General features: G+C 44.5%; 1 protein-coding gene across 2 annotated transcripts in view; it reads right to left on the reverse strand.

The window, feature by feature from the left end:
* Positions 1-15,657, reverse strand: part of FAM20C (FAM20C golgi associated secretory pathway kinase) — a 101,015-nt gene that overhangs the window by 15,126 nt on the left and 70,232 nt on the right. For both annotated transcript variants that reach the window (XM_082199749.1, XM_082199750.1), the window contains exons 4-5: positions 2,573-2,665; positions 436-551 (exon numbers count right to left, since the gene is read on the reverse strand). In XM_082199749.1, coding sequence (XP_082055875.1) covers positions 436-551; positions 2,573-2,665 — 209 coding nt within the window. The remainder of the gene's footprint in view (positions 1-435; positions 552-2,572; positions 2,666-15,657) is intronic.

Raw genomic sequence — 15,657 nt, forward strand, 5'->3', positions numbered from 1 at the left:
TTTATATATAAGGAGACCTTAGGGGAGATTAACCAACTCTGGGCAGAAAGATGTATTTGCAGTGTATTTACGTTGTAGTCCACTATATCTGGAAGGCCGAAGATTCAGTTTCCCTCTTCTAAAAGATGCAGGACTCAGTGGGAACCATCAACCTGACCTGCACCATGTTAAAATAAGACTTGTTTTTATGGCAGTTAGAAAAATATGCCCTCCCCTGAGAGGCTCGATTGCTGCCAACCTTGCTTTATTTTCTATGTCAGGCAAAAAAAGGGCTTATTTTAAATAGTGTAGTTTTTATCTGTGCAGCTAGATGGTTGATTGCCTTATCCAGTTTGTAATTTTACTTGCTGTATTGCTGCAAAGCCCTCTGGAATATATTGTCATAAAGATTTTTTAATAAGAAAGAGAATTACATTTCAGAACGGAAGTACATACCTGGTGAGATGAAAAAGGTCCTCCATAGTTTCTTGTCACGCGTAACGTCCCTTATTTCTCTGGTCATGTTAACTAATCTGCCTGCGACTGGTGGGACACGCCGGAAATCCAGGATTCTGAGCAGTGGGGGGGGGGGCGAGAGAGAGAGAGAGAGAGAATGGCATTGAAATGACAATCCTGGCCAATTCAGTTTCTCATTTTTCCTGTCTTGAAATCTGTTTTGCCCACTTCTGTACCAGACTGCATGAAAAGTTCTGGGTCTTTGGGCAGCCAGTTCTTTCAATAGATGCACTTTTGCAAGCCATTTTCCCATCTGTAGTGCATTTTTGATATACAGTGGTGCCATGGTTCTCAAACGCCTTGGTACTCAAACAACTTGGAACCCAAACACTGCAAACCAGGAAGTAAGTGTTCTGGTTTGTGAACTTTTTCCAGAAGCCAAATATACTCCATTTTGACTGTCACGCTTCCGTTTTGAGTGCCATACTTCCGTTCTGAGTGTTAAGCTGAGGTCAGTCTGTTTTTGCTATTTATTTTGCGTTTTTGTTTTTGTGACTGTGTGGAACCCAGTTCAGCTACTGATTGATCAATTGATTGATTGTGTGACTGCAGTACATTGTTTATTGCTTTCATTTTATGGATCAATGGTCTCGTTAGATAGTAAAATTCATGTTAAATTGCTGTTTTAAGGGTTGTTTTTAAAAGTCTGGAACCGAATAATCCATTTTGCATTACTTTCTATGGGAAAGAGTGCCTTGGTTTCAAAATGCTTTGGTTTTGGAACGGACTTCTGGAACGGATTAAGTTTGAGAACAAAGGTACCACTGTATCACTATCCCAAATGCACACACTTTCGGGCACATCCCCCCCCCCAATATATGTGCTTTTTAAACACATTTTGTTTGCTCGTTTGGAGAACAGAACGCCAACATTCAGAGAAGTGTTTTGAAGGATTGCTATGCTCTGGTTCGCGGATTGCTTAGGAAATGTAAAATAGATTTGCATGAATGTGCGAACTAAACAAACTCACTGCCCTTAAGCATTGTACATACTACTGAATTCAAAGGCAGACTTTTTGCTTGTGTTGTTTATAGACCTCAGCAAGGGGCAATCGGGTGCCCTACTTTACAATGGACAGTACCCTGTCTGAATGTGTCATCTGTTTGAAAGGCTGCCTGGCCCAAGTCTTGTTAATTTATTTAATTTATACCCCACTCCTTTTCTCCATGGAGCTCAAGATAGTGTACATGGTTCCCCTCCCCTGTGAGGGAGGTTAGGCTGAGAGGCACTGACTGCCCTCCCCCGGGCCGGATTTAGGTTTGATGAGGCCCTAAGCTACTGAAGGTAATGGGGCCCTTTATATGTCCAGCTGTCCTTTGTCAGCAACAAATTGCCACTGTTTTTCGTGTTGAATATATGCTACATGGTAATTTATGGACCTACTAGGTATCTAAAGTCACATAACAAACAGGAGCCTACATGACACAAAACACTGTTGCTGTACCTAGGTTTTATTTTATTTGTTTTTTATCTTATATTTTGGAGATGTACATTCAGGTTTCTTTCCTTTAATTTTTTTGGGGGGCCCCAAGAGAGTGGGGCCCTAAGCTATAGCTTGTTTAGCTTATATGTAAATATGGCACTGCCCCCCGCAACGAGCTTCATGGCCCAGTGGGGATTCGAACCCTCGTCACCCAAGTCCTAATCCAGCACTCTAACCACTACACCACACTGGCTCTCAAAGAAAAGGAAAGAGAGCAGACGGGGGCTTGAAGTTACCCAACAGCTCAGGCATAGACAAACTCTGGCCCTCCAGATGTTTGGGACTACAATTCCCATCATCCCTAGCTAACAGGACTAGTGATCAGGGATGATGGGAATTGTAGTCCCAAACATCTGGAGGGCTGGAGTTTCCTATCCCTGCAATAGCTGTTAGCACCTCAGGCAGTGGACTGAGCAGGCACACAGTTCACCGAGTCAGACTTCACAAGGGTTGTTTTTTAATAAATAAATAAATAGATAGATAGATAGATAGATAGATAGATAGATAGATAGATATCCACGCAACATACAAACCTAAAACTCAGTAGGTGATTCCCTGTCATTTTTTTTGTTTTTATTGCTCTGTGCTCCCTACCTGTCCAGGTGAAATGCTGCAATTTCCGCATTGTGCCGCTCGTAGTCCGAGAAATAGAAAAAGTCTGGGGGAGTTTCTTGCTCTCTCGTTTGCCTGTAAAAAGAAAGACAGGAGAAGATTGCACACTTGAGGCTAAGCAACAAAAGGGTTAGTAAGTCTCTGTAGTGAGAAGCTTTTGGAGCCTTTTAAGCAGGGATGCTTGAGGTACACGTTAAGTTGTGGGTGAACATATCAGACGACACAGCGATTCTTCAACAGCTCTTGTTTATTCACAGGCCCACAACAGAACTGAGCTGAAGGGTTCAGCCAACCTGCTTATATAGAGCTCAACTACAAAGCAACAGTAACAACTTTCTGTAACTATCCAAATCTGAACGTCACTTTCAATTCCTTATTTGCATATGTGGACCTGAGTGAAAACTATCTACAGTATCCCCCTGCTGGCCCAGGGTGAGAACTTCAGTACATAACAGTACATGATTCCTGTGACTGCTGGTGCAAACTTACCTAATCCAGGCTCCCAGGTTAAAGACCCACCTGGTCTTTGCATTGAAAGCACTATGGCCATGGTTTCTCCCAAAGAATCCTGGGAGCTGTAGTTTCTAAAAGGTGCTGAGAACCCTATTAGGAGACCCCTATCCCACTCACAGAGCTATAGTTCTTGGAGCAATTTAACAACCAATCTCTCTTTCTATGGAACTCTGGGAATTGTAGCTCTGTGAGGGGAATAGGGGTCTCCTATTAGGGTTCTTAGCACCTTTTAGAAACTACAACTCCCAGGGTTCTTTGGGAGAAGCTATGACTGTTTAAAGTGGCAAGATACTGCTTTAAATGTAGAGTGCAGATGGGGCCTAATCTGAGGGATGGCAAACATTTCTCCTTCAACATTCGCATTTCCTCAAAATCTGCAATACAGTAAGCTCGCAACTTGCACAAGGGTTACGTTCTGGGGGTCGTTCCTAGAGCCAAAATTTCATATACAGTTGTACCTCGGAAGTCGAACGGAATCCATTCCAGAAGTCCATTTGACTTCCAAAACATTCAGAAGCCACAGAAACCCCATTGGACATTTGGCTTCCAAAAGAACGTTTGAAAACCGAAACACTCACTTCCGGTTTTTGATCATTTGGGAGCAGGAACATTTGACTCTGAAGGCATTTGGGAGCCGAAGTACGACTGTAGTTACGACCTACTGGGTTCAATGGTAACTGGGATTGCTGAAGTCATTTTCCCTGGAACACTGCCTGCTTCCCACTCCCTTTTTAATTTTAATGTATATTTTTTGCCACGAGCAAAAATTTGATTGCACACAAGTTAATGCACATAAGTTGCAGGTTTCCTGTAAAATTCTTAGCTCAAAAGCTGCTATGAAATATGGATCTTGGGCTAAAATAGATATAGAAATGCATATATTAAGCTAAAATGGAATTGCTATGTATTTTGAGATGAGATACTACTTAAATCTGAATTTCTGTGCAATTTATATTAAAAAGCTGCAAATTATTTATTTATTTAAAAGCATTAAATAAAAACCAGTTAATATTTTAAAAAATCTCTAAGTGGTGCTCAGTCTAAAAAATAATTAAAACATCAAAACAGAAAGACAATCTAGAAGATTCAAACACATGAAACAGGGTCTCTGCTCAATGTGGAAAAAATGTGGGATAGACTTAAGAATCAACACATGGAAAATGGGGCTGGAAGTAGAAGGTCTCATTCATTCCTAATTCAGAGTGGCTTTGAACACATTATTTTAGTAATCTTACAACAGCCCTGTGAGGTAGTCCAGTATTACCACCCTTATACTGCTGATGGAGCTGCAACTTAAGTTACGTCATATGTGCCATGTGACTGCATTGTACAACATTCTCACATCTACAACTGTGCAAACAAGCCCTAATTATGAGAAAATTCCAGGTTCCAAGCGACACATGTATATGGGAAAGTTCCCCCCCACAAACCATCCCTTCTCAACACACAAACTCTCTGTCGAACAACATCTAAGGAGAGCAGCAGAAAAGATGGTTGCTTTATTAGACCCTTGTGAATCCCAATTATAACATTTCCGAAAGTCATCGTGCTTCTCTTTCAACTTTGGCTGCTGCACTGCTTCCGCTGTAAAACATGACAGTTCCGCTTTACATCTGAGCTCCACCAATGTTCTCTCCATCTCCGCATTTATAGTCACTTGGCATGTGCCGTGCTCTCCTGCATATTAATAAGCTCAAGAGAAGGAAGAACCCGTAGTTCCTTCATCTCGGGTGCATTTGGGGGCAGGATCGATCCAGAATGACTATTATTATGATGATTATTTGCTTAAAATCAAAACCTTATGTGCATTCGAAGAGGGGTGTGTGGGTCAGTGCAGGCTCATCCCACGCCTAGCATTAGTGTGCCCTGAAGCGCCGCCCCACTGCCTGTGGGTGCCCAGGAGAAGATGCTCTATGTCATGTTCAGGCCCCTTCCACATGGAGTCTCTACGAAGCTGAAGTATTGCCAATGTGGCTGGAGAAATGGCCAAGCCAGTGGCCGCTAACTTTTTTGGGTCCGTGGGTCAAAACCAACAGGAGGGGCTGTTGTGGGCTCCACTTGCATACAGACTGCAACGGGCCACCAGGAGCCACCTCGGGCAGCTGTGGGGCTTGCTGATGGAGAATTTCTGAGAGACACATCTGCTAGACCATTTCTCTTTTCTGGAGTGGGGCCAGAAAAGGAAGAACTGGGGAGAGATGCAAAGTTCTAGTAGAGCAAAAGCCCAGAAGGGTGAAGGTGCTGGGAAGGATCTCAAGGGGTTCCACAGGGCCTGTGGTGATATCTCCAACTATAGGTAAAGGTAAAGGACCATTAAGTCCAGCCAAAGGCGACTATGGGGTTGTGGCGCTCATTTCACTTTTAGGCAGAGGGTGCCGGCGTTTGTCCACAGACAGCTTTCCAGGTCATGTGGCCAGCATGACTAAACCGCTTCTGGTGCAACAGAACTCTGTGAAGGAAACCAGAGTGCACGGAAATGCCATTCACCTTCCTGCCACAGTGGTACCTATTTATCTACTTGCAGTGGTGTGCTTTCAAACTGCTAGGTTGGCAAGAGCTGGGACAAAGCAATGGGAGTTCACCCCATCACAGAGATTCAAAATGCCGACCTTCTGATTGGCAAACCCAAGAGGCTCAGTGGTTTAGACCACATCGCCACCCGCGTCCAAGTATACCCAACAAAGAGCCAGTGTGGTGTAGTGGTTAAGAGTGGTAGATTTGTAATCTGGGGAACTGGGTTTGCATCTCCGCTCCTCCACATGCAGCTGCTGGGTGACCTTGGGCTAGTCACACTTCTTTGAAGTCTCTCAGCCCCACTCACCTCACAGAGTGTTTGTTGTGGGGGAGGAAGGGAAAGGAGAATGTTAGCTGCTTTGAGACTCCTTCGGGTAGTGATAAAGCAGGATATCAAATCCAAACTCTTCTCTCATGAGAGCAGAGCTATCTGCTGAAAACATTAATTGTTCATTGCTGCTGCCTCTCGGACATAGGGAGTGGTCATTACAGCACTGCTGGAATAATATACTCTTGGAAATGTTACTTTTCTATTAACTCCCCACAGCTCCAAGCAACAATATAGATGGCTATTACTAATCTTGACAACCCCGCAACCCACTGCCACCTGCACCTTAGTTTTGCATTTTTATGTATATTGTATTTAAGAATACAATATACATAAATTCAGAGGAGTCACATGGAAGTTAATGCACTAAGATAGCCCCAGCTAACTTGTGACCCTCCACCATCCCTGACCATGTATATAATAGAAAACAGAATTATATATACATTCTACAATTCCCCCCCTTACATATCGCTCTCTTACATTTTCTGGAGTTGGTCCTGCGTTTGCACATGCAACAGAATCCCTCCTGTGAGGGAGGCTCAGAGGAGGATGACAGGAGACAGGGCCTTTTCAGTTGTGGCTCCCCATTTGTGGAATGCCCTCCCCTGTGAGGCCTGCCTGGAGCTTCCGCTGACACCTTTTCCATGCCAGATGAAAAACTCACTTTCTGGCCTGCCCATTGTTGGATTGCAATTTTATTGTTTGCTCTTAGTTGTGACACCAAAGCAATTTCGTGTTTTCTTTCTTTAAATGTATTTTTTACCTATGCTTGTGCTCTTAAACACGTTTTACATTGCTTATGCACATTTTGTTTGTGTAACAAGCAACAAACGAGCTGTAACAACAACAACAACAACTTCTTAGCACCTGAAAGGAAGGCTGCCAACGTCTTCCAAGCTATTCCCCTGCATTCGCTGATGTTGACTCTGACTGTGCAGAGACTGAATCGAGATTGCCCCAAGGTAGTGTAAACCTGATTTATCCTAAATGAAAGAGGCAGCCTGTAGACAAAAGGAATGCCTCTGAGGCTGTCGCGCCATTGTCCCTTGCACCAAGCTTAATAAATTTTGCACATAGATTAGAATCACTTGCAAGATTCTTTACTAACACCACTTGGCATGCATTTCGGGGGCTTAGTGCGTCCTTGGGAAAATGAATGGTACTTGCTGTGCTAATGCATCAATGGGTACACGGTGCCAAAATGACCCAACGCCTTTCTCTAGCGCCGCTGGAATCTGGGTGCTTGAATTCTTTGGCACCGGCGGTGGCACATCTGGTTACACACCAGCCATTTCTAAGAACAGGATGTAACCGACAAATGTAATAAGGAAGGGAGGCCAAGTCAATGGGTTAGATTTGACATGGACAAGGTGTCAAAGTCAAGCTCACACAATGGAGCTTTCCACTTCCCTCCTCCTGCCATCAAGAGAATTGGTGCAGGCAACAAAGCAGACCAGCCACAGCAGACTGTGTTGATGGGGCTGCAGGGAGAATCGAGAATCCACTGATATTAGGCAAAGGAGACTTTTCCTCCACTGACCTAAGACTGGAGACCTTTAGATTGGAACAACCTATGGGCAACCACCTCCAAAAATTAACATCAATCTGCATTAGAGAAAATTATTTTAAGTTAATACATAGATGGACGCGGGTGGCGATGTGGTCTAAACCACTGAGCCTCTTGGGCTTGCGGATTGGAAGGTTGGTGGTTCGAATCCGCAGGATGGAGTGAGCTCCTGTTGCTCTGTCCCAGCTCCTGCCAACCTAGCAGTTTGAAAGCATGCCAGCACAAGTAGATAAATAGGTACTGCTGTGACGGGAAGGTAAAAGGCATTTCCGTGCGCTCTGGTTTCTGTCACGGTGTTCCATTGCACGAGAAGTGGTTTAGTCATGCTGGCCACATGAACTGGAGAGCTGTTTGCGGGCAAACAACAGCTCCCCCGGCCTGAAAGCGAGATGAGCGCCGCAACCCCACAGTCACCTTTGATTGGACTTAAACGTCCAGGGGTCCTTTACCTTTTACCTAGATGGCATATAACACCTGTAAGACTCAGCTATATGGCCAAAGCATCCTCTTCCACATGGTGGAGAGGGGACAAGGTAACGGGCACGACTTTCCACATGTGGTGGACATGTAACTTGGTGCAACCATTTTGGGAAAGGACCTTCTTGTCTACACATTGCACAATGGAAACAGAATGTATAGACAATTGCTTTATCTGAGAAACTAAGTACCTGCCTTGAATGATGCCTATGATACAGATGAGTTTGTTGAACTATGGTACTTTTTTTATAAAATACTCAAAGGAACACCTTTGTGACTGGCACTCACCAACTATATATATAGGTTTATGGGGAAATCTGATGCATTAGTTTTCTGTTCTGGGGGAAGGGCTGGGAGCAGCAGGAAACCAATTGTTTTGATAATGTTTATGTTCACGCTTAAATCCTTTTTCTGGAAAATGAATAAAATATTTAACTTTTTAAAAAGAGACTGGCAACCTTTGTCCTGTTCTCCCTGAGCTCCTGAGTCAGTAGTGGACTTGCCAGAAGCAACAGGGCAGCAACCGAAGCAGCATTCAAGGGCAGGTCCAAGGCCAGCGTCCAGTCCAGCCGATTCCACAACAAAGGGTCAAGTGAGAGGCAAAATCTGAGCAGCCTGCAGTCAGGTTTGGTGCAGGCCAATGATCCAGTAACAAGCAAAGCCCAGAAGTTGCTCCAGGAGTAAGTCCAGCCCAGCACTGGGGTTTCTCAGCTGTAGCTGCTCGAACCCCACCCAACCTCAGCTGACTCCTATCCCTTGTCTTCTGAGAGGAGGAGTTTACTCCTAAAGAGTCCTTTACTGATGAGGAATAGGGCTGGGCAGTATATTGTTTTCAACATCGTGATATATCACCAGTTAAACATCACGATATACTAATATATCACAATGTCTGAAATAAGGATGGAACTATGTAGACTAAGCCATTGTTTTTCCTGCATGATGGCTATTGCATAGCACACACACACACACACACACACACACACACACACACACACAAAAAAAAAACATGATTTGCATTATATGTTGCCAGGACAAAAATTATGAAACTGATATCATGATATGGACTTTAAACCAGTTTCGGACGATATATAACCCAGTGCAGACATGCATCATGATTCACAATACAGTGGTACCTCAGGTTAAGTGCTTAATTTGTTCCAGAGGTCCGTACTTAACCTGAAACTGTTCTTAACCTGAAGCACCACTTTAGCTAATGGGGCCTCCTGCTGTCGCTATGCCGCCGCTGCACGATTTCTGTTCTCATCCTGAAGCAAAGTTCTTAACCTGAAGCTCTATTTCTGGGTTAGTGGAGTCTGTAACCTGAAGCATATGTAACCTGAAGCGTATGTAACCTGAGGTACCACTGTATGTTGCTAAGTCAAAAATTATGAAACCGATATCGCAATACGGATTTCAAACCAGTTTTGGATGATATATTAATATATCACCCAGCCCTAATGCCTGTAGTTGGGTGCTTCTCTGGATTGGCTGGGTTTCCACCTAGAGTTTAAGGCTTTCCCTCAAACTTGGGACCCATTCCTCCTCGATGTCAGAGGCTGAACTCGCCCTGGGTGCAGATGGCCCCTCCTCAGCCTTGTCAAAGGATCCCAGCTCCTCACCCCCATGTGGAGCTTGATCTAGGGCTTGGTGTAAAGTTGGGACCTTCTGGCCTCCTCTTCCTCCAACTGAAACAGGACAACTTTCCACTGCAGCCCCAGAAGACAAAGCCTACAATGTTTGGTTGCCCCCTCCCCAACTTGTGGAAAACCTTTTTTTTTTGGGGGGGAAGGGTATTGGAGGACTGCAGGGAAACCAAAGATCCATTGCACATGCATTGTTCAATAGAGCCCAATGCGTCAACCATGCACTAAATGGATGTTCTATTCATGATGAGAGCCCACAGAACAAAGCCAGAATTCTGTACTATACATTTAAAGCAGTCTCACTTTACGTAGTCTTGGTTTTCCCCCAAAGAACCCTGGGAACTGTAGCTTCAGGGTGCTGAGAGTGGCTAGGAGACCCCATTCCCCTCATACAGCTACAACTTGCAGAATAGAACTGTGGCTTTGTAAGGAGAACAGAAGCCTCTATCTCTCTTTTTAAAGGAGAGTTCATTTGCCTTCAATATTCTCAAAAAGGCACCTACACTGCTGCTTTGGTCATGCAGCAATTTATTTAAACTGCACTGATTTAATTGAAAGCCGGTTGATGAATCAACTAAATAATCTTTAATCGGCTGACAGCCTGACTATATATAATTCCCAAGTCAACCATTTCCGATGTACATTGCTTTCTCTCTCCCAATATAAAATTGAAATTCTGCTGACACCAGCGTCATCCAAATGGGCTTCTGTATTCCAATAAGGGAATCAGTTTGGCGGAGAATTTATTAACAGATGAAGACTTCTTTTTCCCTTTCCTTTTTTTTTAAAAAAAAGAAGAGGATAAAAAAGCTTTTATCTACACCGAAATAAAGTGATGTTCAAAAGGGAAATGACATAAGCCGCAGAAGCAATTAAATCAAAGTAGCAACAAGAAAAACAACACTGCAGTAATTTGAGGGGTCCTCCTAACCAATTGGTTCCCCCCCCCAGTAGGTGTATTCTGCAACCTGTCTTTAGCACCACAACAGTGAAAGTGGTGGATCTATACTGGGTGGTCCCCATGCCATCCTACTTTGTTAGCATTGTGAGGTTCCACCAACCTCACTGAATTATTGCTATCTGGAGGGGAACTCTTGCACTCAAAGTGCAACAAAAGTGGATCAAAAAAACCACACTGGCACATTTAGTGATAAGCACATAAGAAGAGCCTCCTGGGTAAAAGCCAATGGCCCAATCCTGACCTCACAGGGGCCAAGCAGATGACTTAGAGCAGCAGTTCTCAACTGTGGGTCCCCAGATGTTGTTGGACTACAACTCCCATCATCCATGAGCTCTGGCCTTGCTAGCTAGGGGTGATGGGCGCAGAAGTGTTCTGCGTGCTTCGCACATGCGCAGAAGTGTTCTGCATGGTTCGTGCATGCGCAGAAGCACTCTATTGCACTTCACACATGCGCAGAAGCGCTGCTCTGGTGATGGACTTTTCGGTGTGCGAAGGGCACCCCGGAATGGATCGTGTCCGCAACCAGAGGTACCACTGTACTGGTTATGTCCAGGAAGGCAGAGCGGGGTGTATGTACTTGGACCACTGCCCCCATGGGTCCCTGCCCCACTCAGCCCCCTTTGCCTGAATGATGGTGCCATAGGGAGGGGAGGAGGGTGGCAAGAATGTCAGGCAGCTGATTTAATTCATTTCTATGCTGCTTTTCAGTCGAATGAATCACAAAGTGGCTTCCAAACAATAGCTAACAACAGTGTGATTGAACCCAATAAAACATCACAAATACAGCATAAATCATATTGAATAATTAATTGAATTATTAACAAATCACCAGAGAAGGAATTAGCATCTATAAAACACAAAGCAACAGAGCAACAAAACTGGGAACTCAAAAATCCAGGGAAGAATTTCACGCAAGCCTCCCAACCACAGACCCAAGAATTCATGTGCTCATGCACCACATCAAATGCAATGCTCTTTCTATGGCAGCTTGCCATAGGCTGGTTCAGGTATGCATGCTCCCAACTGATATACTTGCAATGCTTCTATATCAGCATCCAATATGTATTCACCAAAACTATTTTCCCCTCCCTCCCTCCCCCCCCCCTCTCTCTCTCCAGGAAGAAAACTGTCCTGTAGTTTATTTTTCACAACATCTGAATAGTTCAGCTGGTTAGAGCTTGGTGCTGATAATGCCACGGTTGCAGGTTGTGTCCTCTTAAGGGACAACTGCATATTCCTGCATTGCAGTGGGTTGGAATATATGGTCCACAGGGTCCCTTCCAACTCTACAATTCTATGATTCATGTTTGAAATTTGGTGGTTGTTGGTTTTTGTTTGTTTCTTGTTTTTTTAGCACAGGCAGATTGACAGTGCAATCCGAGGCTTAAACTTCCCCACTGAGTTCAGCTGGGCTTACTCCCAGGTAAGTGTGTATGTGATATAGAACACTTTTAGAAAAGGAAGAAGGCAAAACCAATATTATATAATCTTCAATATCATCTACTGAAGCACAGGTAGAGACCCTGTGTCCCTCTGCATGTTGCTGGACTCCAGCTCCCACCAGCCCCTGACAGCACAGCCAACAGGAGTTGTAGTCCAAGAATATCTGGAATGTCACAGGTTTCCCATCCGTGTTCAAGCATTTTCTGGACTATACCTCATCAAGCTCTAGTTGGGGGGGGGATTGCATGTCTGAATGCTCCACAGACTGCAGAGGGTTCAGTGGTGTGGGATCAGTAGACCAGGGGGACTAGGCTAGCCAATGTTTACCTGGCACCTCTTTCTCAAAGCCTGGGGAACTTCTGCCTGGCTTAGAGAGGGAGGTGCGATGCTCACATGCACACATCACGCCCTACCCCAATCACCCTCGTGAGCTGTTCCCCTATGAAAAATTTCACTGCACTCCACTGAGGGGGTTCGTCACCATGCAGCAAGCTAGCAAGGCAAGGAAAAGGTCCTTTCAAGAGCAGTAGAAAAATGCAGGAACCCAGTTTCCCACTCAAACAGGCCCATCGGTTGGAAGCCACTGACTGATTAGTTGCTGAGTCATTAGCTATTAAAGGGAGTACATGGATGTATAAATTGTTCTTCAGAACTTGTGAATGAGCCATACGCTCTTTTAATTTTGCAGGTACTTTTAATGCGTTTTCACATTTCCACATCTTTCGATTACTTTGTTTTATCTGCTGCTGCTTGTCCTAAGCTGTTGGGAACAAGGCGAGTTGAAAAACCCGAATAAAAATGTTTCGTTTTTCTCTCACTCTCCCCGCCCCCCCCCCCCATTTTAGCACAGGGGAAGACAAAGAGGTTTGATAAAATGATGTGCAGCAGAGAGGAAATTGATAAGAGTGGTTTCTATCCCTTTCATAATGCTAGAATTCAAGGAGTGTGTGTCCGCCAATGAAACAAGATTGGCAGGAGATGTAAATCAGAGAGAGAAGTGCTTCTTCACACAATGCAAAATTAATTTATGAAATCAGCTCATATAAGATGTGGCTGCCAACTCAGATAGCTTCAGAAGGGGAGTAGACAAATCGGTGGAGAATAATGCTACACGCGGCTCCTCATCAGGATGGAGATATACTGTCTCCAGGACAGAAAAGCTAGAAAGTGTTATGACAGTGTTACATGCCCTGGCTGGCATGACTCTAGCCAAAAGGAAATACAGTGGTACCTTGGTTTACAAACTTAATCCGTTCCGGAAGTCCGTTCTTAAACCAAAGCATTCTTAAACCAAGGCATGCTTTCCCAAAGCAGCGGGGGACTCAATTTACAAATGCAACACGCTCAACAGGAAGCGGAACATGTTCTGCTTCCAAGGCAAAGTTCACAAACCAAAACACCTACTTCCGGGTTTGCAGAGTTCTTAATCTAAGTTGTTCATAAACTAAGCTGTTCTTAAACCAAGGTACCACTGTAAGGCTTTGCAAACAAACAGGGAAGAAGGTAAAGGTAAAGGACCCCTGGATGGTTAAGTCCAATCAAAGGCGACTATGGGGTGTGGCGCTCATCTTGCTTTCAGGCCGAGGGAGCTAGCGTTTGTCCACAGACAGCTTTCTGGGTCACGTGGCCATCATGACTAAACTGCCTCTGGTGCAACAGGACACTGTGACGGAAACCAGAGTGCACGGAAACGATGTTTACCTTCCCACTACAGTGGTACCAATTTATCTACTTGCACTGGCTTGCTTTTGAACTGCTAGGTTGGCAGAAGCTGGGGCAGAGCAATGGGAGCTCACCTCATTGTGTGGATTCGAACCGCCAACCTTCTGATCGGCAAGCCCAAGCGGTTCAGTGATTTAGACCACAGCGCCACCCGCGTCCAGCCTGAAAATCAGCAGACATTTGGCCCAGTCCTAGCCTATCAGCAGGCAAGGTGCAGCAACTCCTTTTCTTCTTCTTCTTCTATTTTTTTTTTTTTTTTGCAGACCACTGTTCCATCTAGCTCAATATAGCTGACACTGACTGGCAGCAGCTCTCCAGGTCTCAGGCAGGAATTCTTCCCAGCCCTAATTGGAGAGACCAGTGACCGAACCTGGAAACTTTTGCAATCAAGGCAGATGTTCATCCCCTGAGCTGCGTCCCTGGAAAAAAGTGCACCTCCTCTCCCAGACTGTCTCTGCTCAAAATCCCGAAGATATTTAATAATTATCCTGGCCGTGATAGGAGGCATGTGGTTACAGCGCTATAATCACACCCTAGGGCTAAAAGTGTCTGAATCTTCAGAAGTGCCATTTCCTAATAAAGAACACACACCCTTGAACTTGTTTTACTGCTGCAATTAACATTCTTTAATGCACAGCAAAGGGCGAGGTGCCCGGTGGGGGGAGAGTTTTAATTGTTTCAGGTTGTGTTTTGCAAGAGGGGGAAAAAAGGATAAAAGTAATGGGATTTGCTCTGATACAATAGGGTATTTTATTATGTTTCTTGTGCTGCAAAGTTTCCTTTCTCGTTTTCCAGGCCTTTTGCCTAATTGCAAACAAGGTTGCAGAACGTTCCGAATTGTAATCATAGAATGATAAGAGTTGGAAGGGACCATTAGGGTCATCTAGTCCAACCCCCTGCAATGCAGGAATCTTCTGCCCACTGTGGGGTTCAAACCCACAACCATGAGATTAAGAGTCTCGTGCTCTACCAATTGAGCTCTGTTGGAGAAGGAGTCTCGCGTTGCTAGAATAGCCAGGTTCAAGCCCTACAAAGCAGAGGTGGGGAAGTTAATTTCTCTACCCAGCTCTGGTTGATTTTGACAGGTGTCCAGGACCACCCACCTGCCAATTACCTGATGTCACAATGACACCAGGCAACTGACAGCTGTCAGAATTCAGGAAGCACCAATCCAGTGAATCCCCGCCCCCGCCCCCCATCCATAGTTGTGAGGCAAGGGGAATTGATGCATGTGGCCTGCTGAATGGACCCTCCTTTCCTCTCGCTGTGTGCTCTCAACAATCAGAAGCTCTATCTATATAAACACTTGCCATCCAACAAGGAACACATCTGGAATGCTGTCCTACCCCACAGAGCAGAGATACGGCCACAGGGAACCAGAATCTTACAGTAGACCCAGAGATCAACTCTTCCACTGTGTCTACCCTGGCAGACCTGTCACAGGGCCTAATGATGTCACTCACAACACCACGGGTTCAAGTCATTTGCGGGTCATTCCACATCAAATCAACGCAAAAAACAAGGGTATCGCCACCCACTGTCTCAGATTTTGGTGAAACTTTGTGTACACCCTTCCCTTATGGTTGAAAAAAAAACCCTTAAATTTCCCCTCTCTATCTCAAACGGTTTAAATTTTATAGCACTTCAAAGTTTTGTGAAGTCTGTTTTTCTGTCCCTCTTGAGATCCTTGGCCTTGTGTGTATTTTTTTTTTCCTCCATAACCAATGATCAGATCTCTTTGAAATTTTACACAGAGATCAATAACATGATGAGGATTTCAGGAAAAAATACACCAGCACTCAAAAGATTTTATAAATGCCTTAAAAAATGTATAAATGTAGCATTTTTTGGTGGAAAAACTAGGTTTAGGAAACCTGAATTTTCAGCATTAGGGCACGA

This window comes from Podarcis vaucheri (assembly GCF_965113315.1).
Source record: "Podarcis vaucheri genome assembly, chromosome: 14".
Lineage (NCBI taxonomy): Eukaryota > Metazoa > Chordata > Lepidosauria > Squamata > Lacertidae > Podarcis > Podarcis vaucheri.